Source organism: Falco biarmicus, chromosome 15 (genome assembly GCF_023638135.1).
Source record: "Falco biarmicus isolate bFalBia1 chromosome 15, bFalBia1.pri, whole genome shotgun sequence".
Taxonomy (NCBI): domain Eukaryota; kingdom Metazoa; phylum Chordata; class Aves; order Falconiformes; family Falconidae; genus Falco; species Falco biarmicus.
The window spans coordinates 21,671,026-21,687,937 of record NC_079302.1 but is presented as its reverse complement, the minus strand read 5'-3'; the positions used below and the strand labels follow the sequence as shown (position 1 = coordinate 21,687,937).

The following is a 16,912-nucleotide window of genomic DNA, read 5'->3' as shown; positions in this document are numbered from 1 at the left end:
TTTTCTTCCAGAGGCTGGCTAAAGCACGCTCTTGCATCAAGCCTTGATTTCCGTCACCCTCCTGCCACAACACCACTGCGTGCAGGCTGAGAGCAGCTCCCGCTTCATTAAAAAGCAGGGGTTTCCCTTGAAAATACTCCTGAGAGGAGCAGAAAGCCCCCCGCCACCTGCAAGCAGCTGTGGGCAGCACCATGTGCGGGGTACATCACAGGCCAGTGCCTCCCGTGGGTGCCTGCACCCATCCCACCCATCTTGTGGCTTTCCTCACCCAAAACCACACCGGGGGCAGGGGGCTGGAAAGGGCATTGAGGCTGGGGGTGCACTGCTGCTGCTGCCAGATGGGCGCGCAGGCAGGAGGAGCAGGCGGGGGGCTGGCAGCAGCAGGGCGCGGAGGTGCGTGCCCACATACCACCCTGGCGGTTGATGCCTGAGGTGCTTCCTGAGAGGGGAAACCCCACCTGCACCCTGCCTTTGTCCCTGGCACAGGATGCAGGCACCCAGTCCCGGGGGCTCAGCTTGCAGCCCCTCCGCTGCAGTGGCTGGGGTCCCAGCCCCACCACACTGTGCCAGCCCCCTGTCACTCCCGCTTTCCAGCAGACCCTCACCCCATGAGATTTATTATTTTTTAAATGCATTTGGGAATGAGGCATGCCGTCAGACTCTGTCTCCAGTGCTAAGCCTCTGTTACAACAGGTGGTGCTGGGAGGCTGCTCAGCCAAAAGACACGCTAATGCAAGAAGGCAACACATTTAAAAGGCAAATGGGTGCTGAGCTGGGTGTTGCTTTTCTCACCAAAAAGGATGGGTGCCGATTAGGCTGCAGAGCCACGTGCTGAAGCCCAACAAACTTTTGGCAAAGGGGTGAGCAGCTCCCCAGGGTGCCCAGAGCATCCCTGGGTACTGCTGTCACCACACTCCCCCCTCGCAGACACCTCACCCTGGGCCACCCAGCCTGGCAAAAAGGAATTACGCTGCTATCCAAGTGCCTCCATTTCAGGGTTACCCCCACATTTTGTTGCTTCTAAAATTCATCCTGGGCCTGGCCACCAAGGGCTGAATGGGACATCTCTGCCAGGTTGAGGGGTCCCCCTGGCCAGAGCAGCAGGAAAGGGGCGATGGCAGTGGGGTGGCAGCCCTGGCAGCAGGAAAGGGGCGATGGCAGTGGGGTGCCAGCCCTGGTAGCAGGAAAGGGGCGATGGCAGTGGGGTGCCAGCCCTGGCAGCAGGGCTGGGAACCTGCCTCAGCGGCAGGGCGCACCCAGGGGATGTGCACGGGCAGGCAGAGGCAGCCACCCCAGCCGGCGGCAGCGACTCCAGTGCACAAGCAGCAACTCTCACTTGGCAGAGACTTTCGGAAGCAAAACACAGCCCACACACCTCCCTGAGCACCCACCACCCACGGAACTGAGCGCTGACTTTAACCCATGCAAGGTTTATTCATAGCCATGGCTGCCTGACCCCCCCAGCCCCCCAAGGTGAGCGCAGCTCCAGGTAAAGAGCTCCCCAAAAGATGGGCTGGGGAAAAAAAAAAAAAAAGTGCTGGGAGGGCATGGTCGTGGCAGGAGGGGCATGGCACAGGGAGGCTGCAGGGGAAGCAGCCTTTCAGGGTGGATCTGCTCTGCAAAGGGACTGGGGTTTGCAAAGCACCAGCTCCTTGGGGCGTGTGTCCCTGCCCACGGGACAACCACATCCCCAGTAGGGTTCAGCCACCAGCCTTTCAGCAGCAGCTCAGGGCAGCCCACACCACCTCCCACCTGCCAGGCTTGGTCCCAAAAGCTCTTCCCCACCCCAAGGGAAGCCCGGGGGGGGTGGGGTGGGGGGAGCCCCAGCACGGCACAGAGACACCTGCCACCAAGCCAGAGAAAGGCAGGAGGGGGCTGGAGTTCCCTGCACTCTCGGGCATGTCAACCTGTCCTCACCGGGGAAACCAGCACCTCGAAGACACCCAGAGCCACCATCTGTGCAAGACAAGGTCCATCCCCTGCCCTGTGAAGGCTGCTTCTCCCCGGGGAAGGGGCAGAGCCCACCCAGGGAAGGCCATGGCGGGGAGGGGTGTGTGTGTGTGGTGTGTCTGCAGGCAGCCCCCACCCCGAAGTGCCCATTCCCACCCAGGAGCCACCAGCAGCGCTCAGCCCCCAGCCCAACCCAACAGCAGCACTCATACCTCCAGTCCAACTCCTTTATTTTCAACCAGTTTCACCACTGGTACAGAAGATACAAAAGATTAAAAAATAAGCTTTTTGGAGCCCCTCCCACCCCCCCATCCCCGAGGCGTGCCGGCTATTTACAGGCAGAAGCAAGCGGCTCAGTGGCAGCAGCTGCACTTGCTGCTGGCCGGCTCCTTGCACACGCAGCCCTTGGCGCAGTTGCTGCAGGTCGCGGGGCAGCAGGAGCAGCAGCCTGGGGGGGGGACGGGACACAAGAGTTAGGGGGGGTGGGAAGGGATAGGGGTCCCATGGGGCAGGGGCACACTATGGGAAGTGGGAAACAACTTGGGAATCCCTCCCACGGGTAGGGCCAAGATCCCACTGGGGCAGTGGTTGGGCTGTCTCCATAGGGGTCCTATGGGGCAGGGGCATCCACCGAAGGGGAGCAGCAGAAGGGGGTCTCCAGGGGAAGGGGGCAGATCCCCATGGGGGTCCCACAGGGCAGGAGCACCCACTGAAGGGGACCAGGGGTCTCCAGGAGAAGGGGACAAATCCCCATGGTGGTCCTACGGGGCAGGGGCACCCACCAAAGAGGAGCAGCGGTGGGGGGACTCCAGGGGAAGGGGGCAGATCCCCATGGGGGTCCCACGGGGCAGGGGCACCCAGCAGAAGGGCACTGGAGGGCTGGTCCACAGGGGTCCTACAGGGCAAGGGGGGTGTTATCCCTACGGGACAAGGGTCTGGAAGTCTCCGTGGGGGTCCAACAGGGCAGAAGGGGGGCGCCCCCGTGGGCAAGGAGCTGCACAGGACAGCAAAGGGGGGGTTCCCCTAGGGCAGGTTGGCCCCCCCGGGCTGAGCCCCCACTCACTCTTGCGGCAGCTCCGGCAGCGGCAGTTCTTGCACTTGCAGGACCCGGCGCAGGAGCAGGAGTCACCTGGGGCGGGAGAGCGGCCGTCAGCGGGGCCGGGGGCCGCACCACCGGCTCCCCCGCGCCGCGCCGGGGCACTTACCGGCGGCACACGTGCAGTCCTGGGGGTCCATGGCGGCGGGAGCGGGCTGGGCTGGGCTGGGCTGGACTCTACCGGGCTGGGCTGGAGCGGCGGCACTACCGGCCCGGGCCGCCCGCCCGCTATTTACCGGGTGAGGACGCGGGGCGGTGCTCGGCGCTGCACACGGCGGGGCGGGGCCGCGCGCAACCGGGCCGTGCTCACCGCGGGGCCGTGCTCAGCACCGGGGCCGTGCTCACCGCGGGGCCGTGCTCAGCGCCGGGGCCGTGCTCAGCACCGGGGCCGTGCTCACCGCGGGGCCGTGCTCAGCGCCGGGGCCGTGCTCAGCGCCGGGGCCGTGCTCAGCGGCGGGGCCGTGCTCAGCGGCGGGGCCGTGCTCAGCGGCGGGGCCGTGCTCACCGCGGGGCCGTGCTCAGCACCGGGGCCGTGCTCACCCGGGGTCTCGGCCCCGCACACCGCCTCGGCTCCCAGCCCACTGTAGGGAGGGATGGGGGGGTCTGGAGGGGTCCCACCCACACCCTTTCCTGCCCCCCGGCCCCCACCGGCAGCGTGCTGCAGCCCAGGGGACCAAGGTGCTGGAAGATGCCAAAGGGACCATGTGCCATGCCAGTGCTGCACATCTGCACAGTGAGATGGGCCACTCTGGCACATCTGGGGCAGCCCTGGGCTGCTGCCTGCCCCTTCCCAGCCCCATGTGCCCAGTGCTGGGGGGGCACCATGCCCCCCACGCTGGGGGAGGCCCAGGGATACAGGTGGCATGCAGTCCCGGGGGGGCCTGGGGGGTGGGGTGCTCAGCTGGCCCCCCAGGAGGGCTGAGCGTAGGCAGAAGCGTGGCATGGCTGGCGGCTGGGACTCCCAGCTTCCCGGCACCCATGTGTTTTCCCCCTTGCTGCGGTGTTTATGTGCCAGCCAGCTGCCACCGCCCGGCTCATGCCCGTGGCCAGCTTGGCACATGCCGTGGAAAACATGGAAAACAGCGGCTGGGCCAGGGACAGCCTGTCCCCGCGCCTGCGCCTGGTGCTCTTAGCATTGTTGTTGCCAGCGGGGCAAGCCTGGGCTTGGAACTGGTGCCACGGTGGGGTCTGTCACCCCCAGTGGCCCTGGGACCAGGAGCGGGTCAGTGGCCCTGGGAGGTCACACCAGAGAACGTCTCGTGCTTGTTCGCAGAAATACAGGAGGGTTTTTTCCCGGCAGTGTTTTTTGCAGGCAGCAGCCAGGGAGTGTAAACAGGAGGCTAAGCCAGCAGGCATCGCGCTGGCCACGGGACAGGAGGAGTGCTGGAATCACGGTGCACGTGTGGTCTTACTACACATAAACACGGCTTGTGAAATCGCTTCCCGGGCACCCCGTCATTGGGGTACAGTGCTGCCCCCCACCCCCCTCCCCCATCGTTGCCAGGGACTAGCTTTGCTGCACCCCAGTTTGAAGAAAAGGGAGCCCCCCACCCCCCCGAATGGGGTCGTGTACCCTGACACAGGGCTGGACTGAAAGCAGGGGGTGAGCATGCGAGGGCAATGCTGGGGGAGGAAACAGGAGAACTTGCAGTTTTCCGGGAATCCCGCACATCACCCGTGGAGGGGCTGTGCCAGATCCTGGGGCACGTGGCCCTGGGCCCCGTCACTGTGAGTGGGAAGGAGCAGCACAGCATCGCCACAGGACCGTGCGTGGGGCCGGGATGGGAAACAGCCTGGAAAATACCGTGTTTCCCGATCGGGGCATTTCCACTGAATAATAAAGTCACTCCGCAGCAGAACAGGATGAGCCATGACTCCCGCGAGCTGTGGGCTTGTGGAAATGCCAGGGTGCAGGGCACGTGGCAGACACCCACAGGGAGAGGGGAACACAGGGAGAGGGGAACACTTTGGGGGGGGGGGGGTCCCCTGTCACTGCTGGTGCTCCAATTTCTTGGAGCTGGCAGGGAGCAGTTAATCCCGAGGCTGTGCCCATGTAGGAGGAATGCCAAGTCCAACTCTGAACTACAGCTGGCCAGCACAGGTTTCAGGGCTCAGAGCTGGGCTGCTGGAACCCCCCTCTGCCCCCACTTCCCATACAGGCAGTGACAACATCCCATGGCTGTTCTCCATCACATGCTGTAGGACACTGGGACAGGCACAGGGCAGAACCATGGGGCAGGACCGATGCACACCTGCTGGGGACAGTGAGGCTGGAAGGATGCTGTCAGCTCCACTGGTTGAACTGCGTGTTTGGGGATAAATCCCATTAGCAACCTCTCCTTCATGCTTGTTGTGGGCTCACCGACAATGTTTTTGCATGGTTGACATTTCAATCTTTCTGGCTAGGAAGGAATAAAGATAACCCTGCTGTTTGCAGGATGGAATTTAGCTTGAAACTCCAGAGCTGGTGCTGCACCGTGCCTGCTTGCCCTACATTTAGCTGGCATAGGGACATGCTTCACACTTGTCACAGGTGTGGGGTGATGGTGACGTCGCAGGGGACACCCCGGGGGAAGAGTCCTGCTGGAGCAAATGAATATCCCTTGGGGACTGGCACTGTGAGCAGCTAGTGGGTAGGGGTGCCCTTGACTGTGCCAAACCCCTGGCTGAGTCCTGCCAGCGATGGCTGGATAAGTCAGAAAAAGGTTTGCTGCTCAAAAGAGGCCATGAAAGGCTGTGTTTGGGGAGTGTGGGGACAGGCAGGACCCCTTGTGCATCCTGGGAAGCAGCATAGTGCCATGTGGCACCTGGGGTGCAGCATCCTGGCAGCGTCATGGCTGTGCCTGGGTAGGACAAGCATCACACGCCAGCATGGGCACTGCCACCCATAATGGACATTGCACCTTGGCATGGGCACCACATCCAGTTGCGAGTGTCCCACCCCCTTGTAAGCACTGCACCCCATCATGGGCATCACACCCCACTGCAGGTATCGCACCCCACCGTGGGCATCACACTCCATCATGGGCATCACATCACATTGCAGGTGTCGTACCCCATCATGGGCATCCAGGTCACCGGGGGGTCCCCACAGAAGCACCCTGCCAGGCTGGCAGAGGTGGCAGGGGGAAGAAGCAGGGTGGTTCTTCCAGCCAGTTCAACTTAACTGCCAGGAGGAAAGCTAAACCTGTTCCCCCGCCACCCCACCTGCCGTGGAAACATTACCACTGGAAATGGGCAGGGCTGCAGCGGTTATTACACTGTCGGTGAAGGCTTGTAATAACGATCTGCTCATTAGCCCCGAGGATTTCTGGTGGAGGAGAGAGCATGGGATTTGCCCTTGGGTAACAACCGGGCGGCGGAAAAAAACCCTATGAATTACCTTGTTGTGCAGGGAAAGTGTTAAAACAAAGAGTCAGAGGTGCTGGCAGGGAGGGCAGAGCGAAGACTAGAAGGAGCAAAAATAAGATGCAGGCTCTTTGCCATGACCCCCCAAACACGCTGCCCTCCTGCTCCCCAGGTTCCCCTCCTACCCCATCCAACAGAAATGCCAGGCTCCTTATAGACCTTTATATACACATCACTTTATTTAGGTAGCTTATTACACGTCACAAGTGACAAACACTAAAGATATCTGAACACATATATAAAAAAACCCAAACATACACAATAAGGTTATTCTTCTGTCCCCCCAGATGTACGGCACCCCCAGATGTGCAGCTGGGGGTCCCTATTTGCAGCAGCTGCACTTGGCGGAGGGGGGGCCCTTGCAGACGCAGCCCTGCGCACACTTGGCACATCCCGCCGGGCAGCAGGAGCAGCAGCCTGTGCGGGGAGAAACATCAGTCAAGAATGGTCCTGGGGGGGGTCTCATGGTGGGTTTTGGGCTGATCCCATGGGGAGTGGCTGATTTGGCGGCCCACCAGCACCTGCGTCCTCCCCTTTTAGCATCATCCCCATCCCCAGCAGCATCTCCCAGCATGTTTTTGCACCCAGAGCTGTCCCTGGGGAGGCAGCAGGAGGGTGTGGGACCCCCAAGGGCTCACCGCCCCCCCCCCAAGCCGCTGTTTGTGCCACTCCCCTGCCGCACGTGGCTCTGCCCGGGAGTGACAGCATCAGGAGTAGCCGGAAGAAATCCCGGTGCTGGTTTCCTCCCTGGGCATCCCCTTGTGCTGCGCCCCAGGTGCCAGTGAGGGGTACACCGAGTTTTGGGTTCTACCAGGTGGCTCCTATTGTCTGTCAGGGGCGATGGAATTCACCCTGTGCCCCTTTGGGGGCAAAAATACGGGAGGAATAAACTTAACTCCGACAGTGCTGAGCCTGATTTGATTCAGTGTGTCCAGGGATGTGTAGTGAAAACCCCCACGAGTGTTTCTGCCCCCTATCGGGGCCCAGGTCCCCCCCCTTACCTTTTTTGCACGATGTACATTTGCAGTTTTTGCATTTGCAGTTATCCCCGCAGGTGCAGGTGCCACCTAAAACACAGAGAAAAGGAGAAAAAGGGGTTGAGAGAGGGTGTGGGAAGGGATCCCTGCATCCCCGGGGATCAGCGCAGATGCTTCGGGGTGAGGTCCGCAGGGAGGGCACTGCCGCCCCTCCGAGCGCCCACTCTCCCACAGTGCTGGCCGGGGCAGATGCTTTGGCCTCGCTCGGTGGGGACGCCACGGCATTCCCAGCCACATCCCGGTGGGATCCAGGTGTGCCACCGCAACGCCAGGAGAGGATTTCAGCAGCCAGCCCCACCAGCGTGTGAGCACCGGGATGGCGGAGGGGGCCGGCAGGCAGGTCGGAGTGTTGGTGGTCCCACCGGGATGCTCCAGGTCCCGCAGCTCCCTGCGGCTGAGGCGGAGGGAAGCCCTGGCTTACCAGTAGCACAAGGGCAGTCCTGGGAGTCCATGTCTGCCTGGGCTGGATGCCGGCTGTTGGACGCGTTGGGCGATGGGAAGAGCAGCTTTGGCAGGAGTCGCAGCCACCTCCTATTTATCCTTGGCCGGGTGAGAGCGAGTGCAAACCCTCCGCCCCTCGCAGCCTGCGCACGGCTCAGCCTCGCACCTGCCCCGGGCGCTGCTGATTCACTCCCATGGTGGCCAGGCAGGACCTGGGGCTCCCATGTCCCCCCTCCCCGGGGTGCTGGTGGCAGCAGTGGGGCTGTCTGGGTGACCGTCACCCTCTGCTGAGACATTGTGGGGGGATGGTGGTGCAGAGAAAGGCCAGCTCATCACACCGATGGCACCTGCCTTAGGAGCGCTGCTCTGCTCCCAGGGGGTGGGGGCTGAGGGGGTGCACCCAGGGAAGCCCCCACAGCCCAGCCCTTTGCTAAAATCAATCTGCCAAGCCCCGAGATGTCTCGCGGGGTGTGTGTGCACTGATCAGGGCTGCCACCACAGCCGGGAACTCTCAGTGCCCTCCTCCCAGAGCTGGCACAGTGGGCTGATGGGGAGCTGACACAGTGGGGTGACAGGGATGTGGTCCCTGCCCCAGACCCCATCCCATGGCTCTGACACCCTCCCCGTGAGCGAGAGCAGCAACAAGCTGGACTGGCCTGGCCAGAGCCTCCCGTGCCCTCCCAGCGCCCCAGGACGACGGCACCCACGTCCCCTTGGCGCCGTGCATGGCACCTCGGGGGCCCTGTCTCCTTCCTGGCTGCGGTGCTCCGTCCCACTCATCTGAATTAATTTCCACGTAGCATTAGCCGGGTGTGCAGGAGAGGAGGGTGGTGGGCGAGCTGCCATCACCCTGGTCAACTCCTCCAGCGGGTTTTACCCACACACTCGAAAGAGCAGTGAGGGTTTGGGGTGAAGGGAGAAAAAAAAAAAAGATGCTTTCTGAGATGTCGGGTGCCGGGAGGGACTGCACTACAGCCAGGGGGCATTGCCAGCCGTGGAGCATCTTTCCTGCTCACCCCTGGGGTTTTTTGTGTGCTTGCTAGTGGAGGTGGTACCCCATGCCGGCTGCCCTGCGCTCTGAAACTACTTTGCTTTGGGGTTTTATCCCAGCCAGGCTTTTGCCTGCGGTACCTGGCTAAGGCGGTTTGTCGGAGGCGATGTTAATCCAGCCGAAACAGCGGGCCAAGGAGTATTTTTACCACCCAGCTGTCTGGACATGTTTGGAGCTTGTTGGGTGACCTGGTGGGGAGCGGTGCCAGCGCCCCGACTCGGCGTCTCCTCCAGCTCAGCCAGGCCAGGCTGGGAAATGGGCATGTAAAAGCGTGAGGAAGGCAGAGCTGATGGGCCCCTTCCTTGCCTCGCCGCCCCAGCAGCAGCTCGTTGATGCCCTGGCATGCCAGCCCTGGGGTCATGTGCACGTCACGCTGCTGCTGATACACCGGGGTGTGATGGCAGGGGATGGTGCCAGGGACCAGGCACGTGCCAAGGGCATCAGTTGCTCCCACAGGAGCAGGGAAACACAAATGTGCTGGGGAACACACGTGCAAGTGGCCACCCACTGGCCCCAGCCATGTCCCCCTGCGCTGTGGGTGTCATGGCAGAGGGGGGACATCTCTTTGGGGTCCCACACATGCTCTGCTCCTGAAATAACCAGCTGAGCACTCCTGTGGTGCAGGAATATGCCCAGGGAAGTGCTTCCAGCTGTGTCACGATGGATGCATGGGGAACAGCAATACCACCGTGGCATCTGCTGTGTCCCCCTAAACTGCCTGGCACCCTTGGCCACCCAGGCAAAGCCATGATGTTGGCACATTGCCCCTGTCCCCAGCTGGTGGTGGCGCAGGGATGTGGGGACAGGCAGCCCCTCCAAAGTGGTCCCTCTCTTCCAGCCTGGAGGGAGGAAGGCGAAGTCCACAGCAGGGGAACAGGGCCACGTCGGCTGCACTGTGCAATCCCTGTTGCAAAAGGACGGGGCAGAGGAAAAAGCCCTCCAGCAGCTATTCTCAGCTCAGATCCCAGCCCTTCTCAATTCTTTCCTTCCTTCCTTTGCACAAAGGAAAAAAAGCATCTTCCAGGTGATGCAGGACTGGGGGTCAGGGCTCTGGGAGGCCTTGTATTGCTCCTGGTCCGTTCTGTAATTAATTTGGGATGGGGCTGGAGCTGGGGCTTGTCAATTGGACACACATCAGCCAGGCCACCTCCAGGAGCAGCTTGTGACTGGGGTGTTGAGCTGCAGAGCCGGGACCCCGGGGAGACCTTCCTGCTGCTTAAATGGCCCCATTACAAGGCCCTGTGAGCCCCCCTTTGCCTCCTGGCCCCTGCCTTCCATTTGCTGGCCTGGGGGTTCCTTACCATTTAAATAAGCCTGATGCTGCTCCCCAAAGCCGAGCAAAGCGGACACGATCCCTGCGTGGCAATTATTCACCAGCCCTTGCCCTGCCAGAGCCATACCCCTCGGCGGTTGTGTCCCCTGCGTGGGATTCCTGGCTCTGTCCCCAGGCACATCCATAGCAATCGCCCCGAGATTGCTGGGCAAATTAACGTGGGTGAGTCAGCGGGATGCTCCAGCGCTCCAGGCAGAGCCGGAGATGACGCTCGCTCTTCGATGGGATGCGATGGCTGAGCTGGGGTAATGGCTCAGCAGGGCATGGTAGGGACAGGGCTCCCCGGAAAGCAGTGAAGGAGGCTGACAACCTGCAGGAAGATGTGCTGGAGGCACCTGTTGCCGGGACACCCACAGTGCCCAGGGCTGATTGCCAGAAGCCACAGGACGGTGCCGGGGCTGGTGCCAGTGAGTCAAGGCCAGTGCCAGGCAGGTGACGAGGAAGGGGCAGCCGCTGGCTCCCGAGGAGGTGACCCGGCACAGGTCTGCCCTGACTCCCCACTGAAGGATGTGCAGCTCCCAGCGCCCATGGTCATGCAGCAGCACATCATGAACCTGCTCCTGCCTCCAGCTGCCCGTGATTTCCCACAGCCACCCCAGCACATCGCCTTCGGGGGACCCTGCGGATGACTACAGGCCCTCCTCTCCCCTCTCTGGGGGCACGTGTCTTCCCCAAGCCCTCACTCCGGGCTCATCACCCCCTCCCGAGCAGTGCTGGGTTTGGTGACCATCCTTTGCCCAGAGACACCCCGTGCAGCTGCAGGGCTCCACTGGCAAAGCACCACTGCTCGGATCCGTATGGACCATGGCCAGGGATGCCAGGGAGCTACGACACCGCAGCCTGGAGACCCCGGGGGACAGTCCCCACTGCCCCTCACCATTGCCTGCTGCTTGCTGGGCAGGATGCTGCTGGCCAGCAGCACCCCAGGGGTGCCCCTGATGCTGTGGCAGCAGCGAGGGCAGCTCAGCTCTGCCTGCTCCAGCTGCCTGTTGGTGCTGCACCCTGGGCAGGAGAGCCATGGCCAGCTGGGAGTGCAAGGAGCCACAACCCACCTGGGACTGGCCTTTCAAACTGAAATAGAGAAAATAAGGGGCTTATGCACCCCCCTAGCACCCAGCAGATACCCAGCACGCTGGACATGCTGAAAGCCAGCGGGAAGCCATGGGAGCCGTCGCTGCTTAGAAAGCAGGTTTGGCTTTCATTTGACGGGTATCTCAGCCTATTATTTGCGGATGATAAACAAGTGTTTAGAACATGGGAAATAGGTGCTGACGTCGTTTTGTTTTGCCAGTGCTTGCCAGCCCTTTGGCAGAGGAGGAAGAGGATGAATCACCCCTTGCCTGCCCCGGGAAGCCATTCCCAACCGCTCCCCGTGTGCATAGGCAAAGCCTTGGAAACCATTTGGGAGTGAAACTGGATCGGTGGGGTGACCTCATGCTCTGGAGGTTTCTTTTTCCCAGAAAACCATGAGCAAAGACCTGTTCTGGTCTCAGCGGCAGACATGAGCTAAGCCCATCATCTGCCTTCCCACCTCACTCCTTCCCCAGAAGCTGCCTGCTCTCCTGTCAGATCCCTGCCTGCACCTCCATCGCAGCTTTGGCAAAATACATCCCAGCCGGTGCTTCCCCTGTTGCTCAGCCACCAGCAAATACACGGCGTGTCCCGTTGCCCTGGGTAAATGCCCTCTTTGGTGGGCTTTGCTGGCCCACGGTCATGTCTGTGTAGCAACAGAAACACACCTTCGGCGAGGGCCCGCTTGCAGCGGGCAGGGGCCAAGCAGGTTCTCATTAAGCAGGAATTGCACCGCCTGCAATACTGCACCGCCTGCAATACTGCAACGCTTTCACAAACCCACAGCGCGCTTTGATGTGGGCTCTTTGGGAGCCGCCTTGCAACCCAGCCGGCTTGCGCTGGGGCTGCGACTCCCAAGGCCGGGTTCCTGAGCCGGGCTCAGCCGCCGGCTCATCCTATGGCTCCGGGCAAGGGCTTGAAATGTATTCCGTATTTCTTATCTGGAAATGAGCTATCAATGTTACCCTCCCCTTGAAAAAGTAGTGCGGAGGGGGTGGCGGTTTGCTAATCATTTATTCTCAGGGGGAAGGGAAGGAAGGAATGCTGAAGCGATGCCATGCAGTTGGGTCCAGGAGGGTGAGCCTGATCCCGCAAGCTCCCCGTGGGTTTTGGGGTGTGCATCCCGAGGGACACGGCACAAGGCCGGAGCTCCCGCCCGGCAGTACGGGGTGTTGGGGCCGGGCAATGTGTGTTAGGGCATGTCTGGAAGATGAAAGGGCTGACTCCTCTTTTGATCATGAAATTCTCATAAATGTTAATGGGAATTACTTCGAGGTCTAACGAGGGCAGAATTGCAGCCCCCAAGGGGTGGAAGGGGGTGAGGACCAACCAAGTTTCAGCTGGGAAATAAAAGGGCTTGAATCTACCTTTTCCCCCACCTGCGAGAGAGGGTCAGGGGCTGCCCAGCATCCCTGCAGACCCTCCTGGGAAAGGGGGTCCCCAGGTGTCCCCCACCGTGCCCAGCACTGCTGACACCTGCACGGACATTAAGTATCACCTTCACTCTGGGCATCCTTTCCACTCACAAATCCAATGTTTTCCCAGTGTACAATTTGGATTTTCTTCTTTTTCTTGGTTCCCCCCCCCCCATCTTCCCTTCCTTTTTGCGTCTTTCGGGTTCCCACAGACTTCAAACTCACCTGCTCCAACTACTCGCCGCCTCCCCCAGCTGAAACGTGACCTGAAGTTTCCAAGTATCGTTACCTTGGGCATATTTAATTATTTCATTCCCCTTTAGTTGCTAATTAGAAGCCAAGAGTAGAGGAGATGAGTAATCCCTTGGGATGTTGAGTAGACACTTGCCCGAGCTTGCAAAGAGAACACCAACCCCCTCGGTATAAAGGCGTGAAATAAAAGGATGTGCTATTTTCCTTGATGTCTTCATAGCCCTGCTCCTGAGATCCCGAGATCGTGGTCGTCTGTCCCAGGAATGATTCATGCAGCTGCTGTGCTGGATCCTGTCTCCCCCAGGAGCTCTCAGGGGAGGCAGGATCTGGCACAACGGCTCGTCCCATCCCCATCCAAAGGCATCTCCCATCCCAGGGCTGTGCATGGGATGGGGGGAGAAATGCTGCTCGGGCTCGGGCAGCAAACCTGGGGTGGGGAAAGAGAAAAGCCCCTGCAGACAGCAAAGCTGGTTTGCTGCTGCTCAGACAGGCTCTGCCTTCACCTTAAGAAGTATTTTGGTGTGCAGATGCAGTTGCTCACCCCTGCCCGCTCCCTCCAGCCGTACGATCTCCTCCTCGAAGGCTGGGGATGGTTATTTTTGCCAGCATTTTCCCAAACTCGGTATCTGAGAGCTCCTTAGCGCTCCCCTGCCAGGCAGGTGAAGGCATCAGGAATTTTTGGTTGGATTTGAAGTCTTTGCCAAGAAACCGCTACTGGGTGGGTGAGGATCCTCGTACCTGTCGTGCTGTCGTGGCCAGCTTCCCTGTGCAACCTGCCTAGAAAGCCAGGAACGGGTGCCAAGCGTGTTTGATTCTATATATTTTATATATATATTTATCGTTACCTCATATTGTATTATATTAAATGATACCAAATGATGTTATGTTATATTATATATATAAAGTTACATTTCCCCAGGAGCTGGAACAGAGCAAACACTGGACACAGCATCCCCTTGGCAAGCCTGTGCAGAGCAGCACTGGGGTCATGCAGGGAGGATGAGGATGGCCTCTTGCTGGATAATAAGACCCCTGCTCTGGTGATGAAGCCAAACAACCCCTTGAGTACACTCCAAACAATCCCTTGAGTACAGTTATGCTGACCCCGGCTGCGCAGCAGCAATATGCAGGAGCTCGGTGAGGATTAGATGGGATTTCCCCCCCTATAAAAGTGGGGAAAGGGAAGGACCCCTGCTCCGAGTGCTGCCGGATGGCTGCGATGGGAGCAGCGTGGTCACCAGACTCAGGACTGGATGCTGCACGTAGAATATAAATGACAGGCCTGTCAAACGAAGGGGAACGAGTACTAAAAGTCATGACTTCAATTTTAGGAGCTTGAGAGCCAGCAAATCCAAAGTGGCAGCTGTAACAGGCAGTGTAATTTAGCCACATTGCAGACGCACCAAACCCAATACCATAATTAGCGATGCAAAATAGTATTTACAGCCCAGATCATACATATTTAGCAAGAAGTTGGAATTTTCATCTATTTCCAATTTTACCAGCCTAAAAAGGTGTCTGAGCTCAGTTTTTTCCCCGTTGTGCTCGGCTGAGTTTGCAGAGGCCAACAGTGAGCCGGGCTTGGTGCTGCTGGGGGGGGGGGGGGGAGATGGGGATTTTCCCTTTGGGGGCAGCAGCATTTGCTGAGCTTCAGCAACACCCCGTTGTGCGCCCAAGTTCACGCCGGTGCTTTGCCTTTGTGCTCCACTACCCAAAGCGGCACCCGGGAGGGTAGACCCACTGCAAGGCTGGCACCTAGACCCACGCTCACCCAAAACGGGTCCACAAAGGGGAAAAAAACCCACCCTCTTTAATATGCTGCATATGACTGCTGCCTTGTTATTCACAAGTATAATGGCACATTGATAGAGCTGCCAGAAAAACTTGGTAAAACAATTAAAAAAAGGAGAAAAAGGCGGTTGTCACATTCGGAGTCGCATGATCTCCTCTCCAGCGCTGCCTTTGAGAGCCCTCCTTCGCATGCAGGGCAGGGATGCTGCTGCCGGCCGGGGCTTGGCTGAGGCACAAGGAAATGCCAACGGGGACATGCCTGCCAGCTTTCCTAGAAATAAATGAATCTTTGCCTCAACCCGGTGGCCTCTGCAGGGAGGGCTGTTGGCCCACTGCATCCTTTTCCAAATGTGCCTCTTGCTGGGATGGGGGTGACAGCGTGACAGTGGGTGGAGGGGTCTGGGTTCGGGTGCTGGTCGGAGAGTGCGGTGCATTTACAGCATCCGTGAAGGTTATCGTGTTAAAAGTATTTCTTAAACCCAAAATAATCTAAGGATTTCTAAAGCCATGATTTTAGAAAGGGTCTCCCTATGGAGCTTGTGGTCACTGTGGGGAGAGGGGACACGTAAGGGTCTGGTACCAAAATCCATGCTGGGATGGGGACTGGCATCGTAGCTTGGCATGGGTTTGCCCTTCACCCCCCCAGTCTCCAACCTCCTCCCAGCACCCCAGCGATGGGATTCTGCACAAACCAGTGTGTAAGCCCATGGCACAGCGTCATCAGCGTGCGGAGGTTGCCCTTTCCCGGGTGGCACCGAGCGTTTTAACACCAGGTTTGGTTTTATCGGCTTGTGGCTTCTTGGTTGGAGATGCCCTTGGCTTGCAGCAAGGCGCCGGGCTGCTGGTGGAGGGGGCATCATGCACCGCAGGGTGTGAGGGGTGAGGCAGGGGGGCTGGGGACAGCAAGGGGACACCCCTAGGACCCCCAGCTGGGCACTGACCCCGCAGGGAAGCCATGGTCGGGATGGTGGTGCGGGTGTTGGGGGATGCTGTGGCTGCTCTAGGGGCCAGTATCCTCTGCCCTTCTGTCCTCCTGCCCCCCCCGCCCCTGCCCCCCAGCTGCCCCCAGTACCTCCAGTAGCCCTCCAGCACCTCCAGCAGCCCTCCAGCAGCCCCCCAGTTCCCCTGACCTTTGCAACTGCTCCCCCAATCCCACAGCTCAGCCCCCCCAGATGCCCCCCAGTACCTCCAGTAGCCCCTCAGCTCCCCTGACCTTTGCAATTCCACCCCCAATCACACAGTTCAGCTCCCCAGTATCTCCAGTGGCCCCCCAGCTCCCCTGATCTTTGCAATTGCACCCTCAATCCCACACCTCAGTCCCCTCAGTAGCACCCCAGCAGCCCTCCAGATGCCCCCCAGTCCCTCCAGCAGCTCCCCAGCTCCCCTGACCTTTGCAATTGCATCCCCGATCCCACACCTCAGCCCCCCAGCCACCTCAGCTGCTCCCCAGTACTCCTCCAGTAGCCCCCAGTACCTCCAGCAGCCTCCCAGCTCCCCTAACCTTTGCAATTTCCCTACCAATCCCACAGCACGGCCCCCCCCCCCAGTATCTCCAGTGGCCCCTCAGTATCTCCAGTAATCCCCCAACACCTCCAGCAGCCCCCCAGCTCCCCTGATCTTTGCAATTCCAACCCCAATCCCAATCCCCAGCCCCCCCAGATGCCACCCAGCTCCCCTGACCTTGCAACTGCTCCCCCAATCCCACACCTCAGCCCCCCAGTAACCCTCTCGCTGCCCCCCAATACCTCCAGCAGCCTCCCAGCTCCCCTAACCTTTGCAATTCCCCCCCCAATCCCACACCTCAGCCCCTCCAGTATCTGCAGTGGCCCCCCAGTATCTTTAGCAGCCCCCCAGTATCTCCAGCAGCCCCCCAGCTCCCATGATCTTTGCAATTCCAACCCCAATCCCACACTCCAGCAACCCCAGACGCTCCCCAGTACCCTCAATAGCACCCCAGTAGCCCTCCAGCAGCCCCCCAGTATCTCCAGCAGCCCCCAGCTCCCCTGACCTTTGCAACTGCTCCCCCAATCCCACAGCCCAGCCCCCCAGATGCCCCCCAGTAGCACC

At 60.2% G+C, this 16,912-nt stretch overlaps 2 protein-coding genes across 2 annotated transcripts; both read right to left on the bottom strand.

The window, feature by feature from the left end:
• Positions 1-2,163: 2,163 nt before the first annotated feature.
• On the bottom strand, positions 2,164-3,319 carry LOC130159502 (metallothionein-2). The gene is made up of 3 exons (XM_056361197.1): positions 3,156-3,319; positions 3,014-3,079; positions 2,164-2,398 (listed from the first exon to the last, which is right to left on the bottom strand). The coding sequence occupies exons 1-3, from the start codon at positions 3,184-3,186 to the stop codon at positions 2,304-2,306; spliced, it is 192 nt and encodes a 63-aa protein (XP_056217172.1). The 5' UTR covers positions 3,187-3,319; the 3' UTR covers positions 2,164-2,303.
• A 3,286-nt stretch (positions 3,320-6,605) lies between these two features.
• Positions 6,606-8,083, bottom strand: LOC130159284 (metallothionein-1). The gene is made up of 3 exons (XM_056360751.1): positions 7,913-8,083; positions 7,456-7,521; positions 6,606-6,871 (listed from the first exon to the last, which is right to left on the bottom strand). The coding sequence occupies exons 1-3, from the start codon at positions 7,941-7,943 to the stop codon at positions 6,777-6,779; spliced, it is 192 nt and encodes a 63-aa protein (XP_056216726.1). The 5' UTR covers positions 7,944-8,083; the 3' UTR covers positions 6,606-6,776.
• Positions 8,084-16,912: the final 8,829 nt, after the last annotated feature.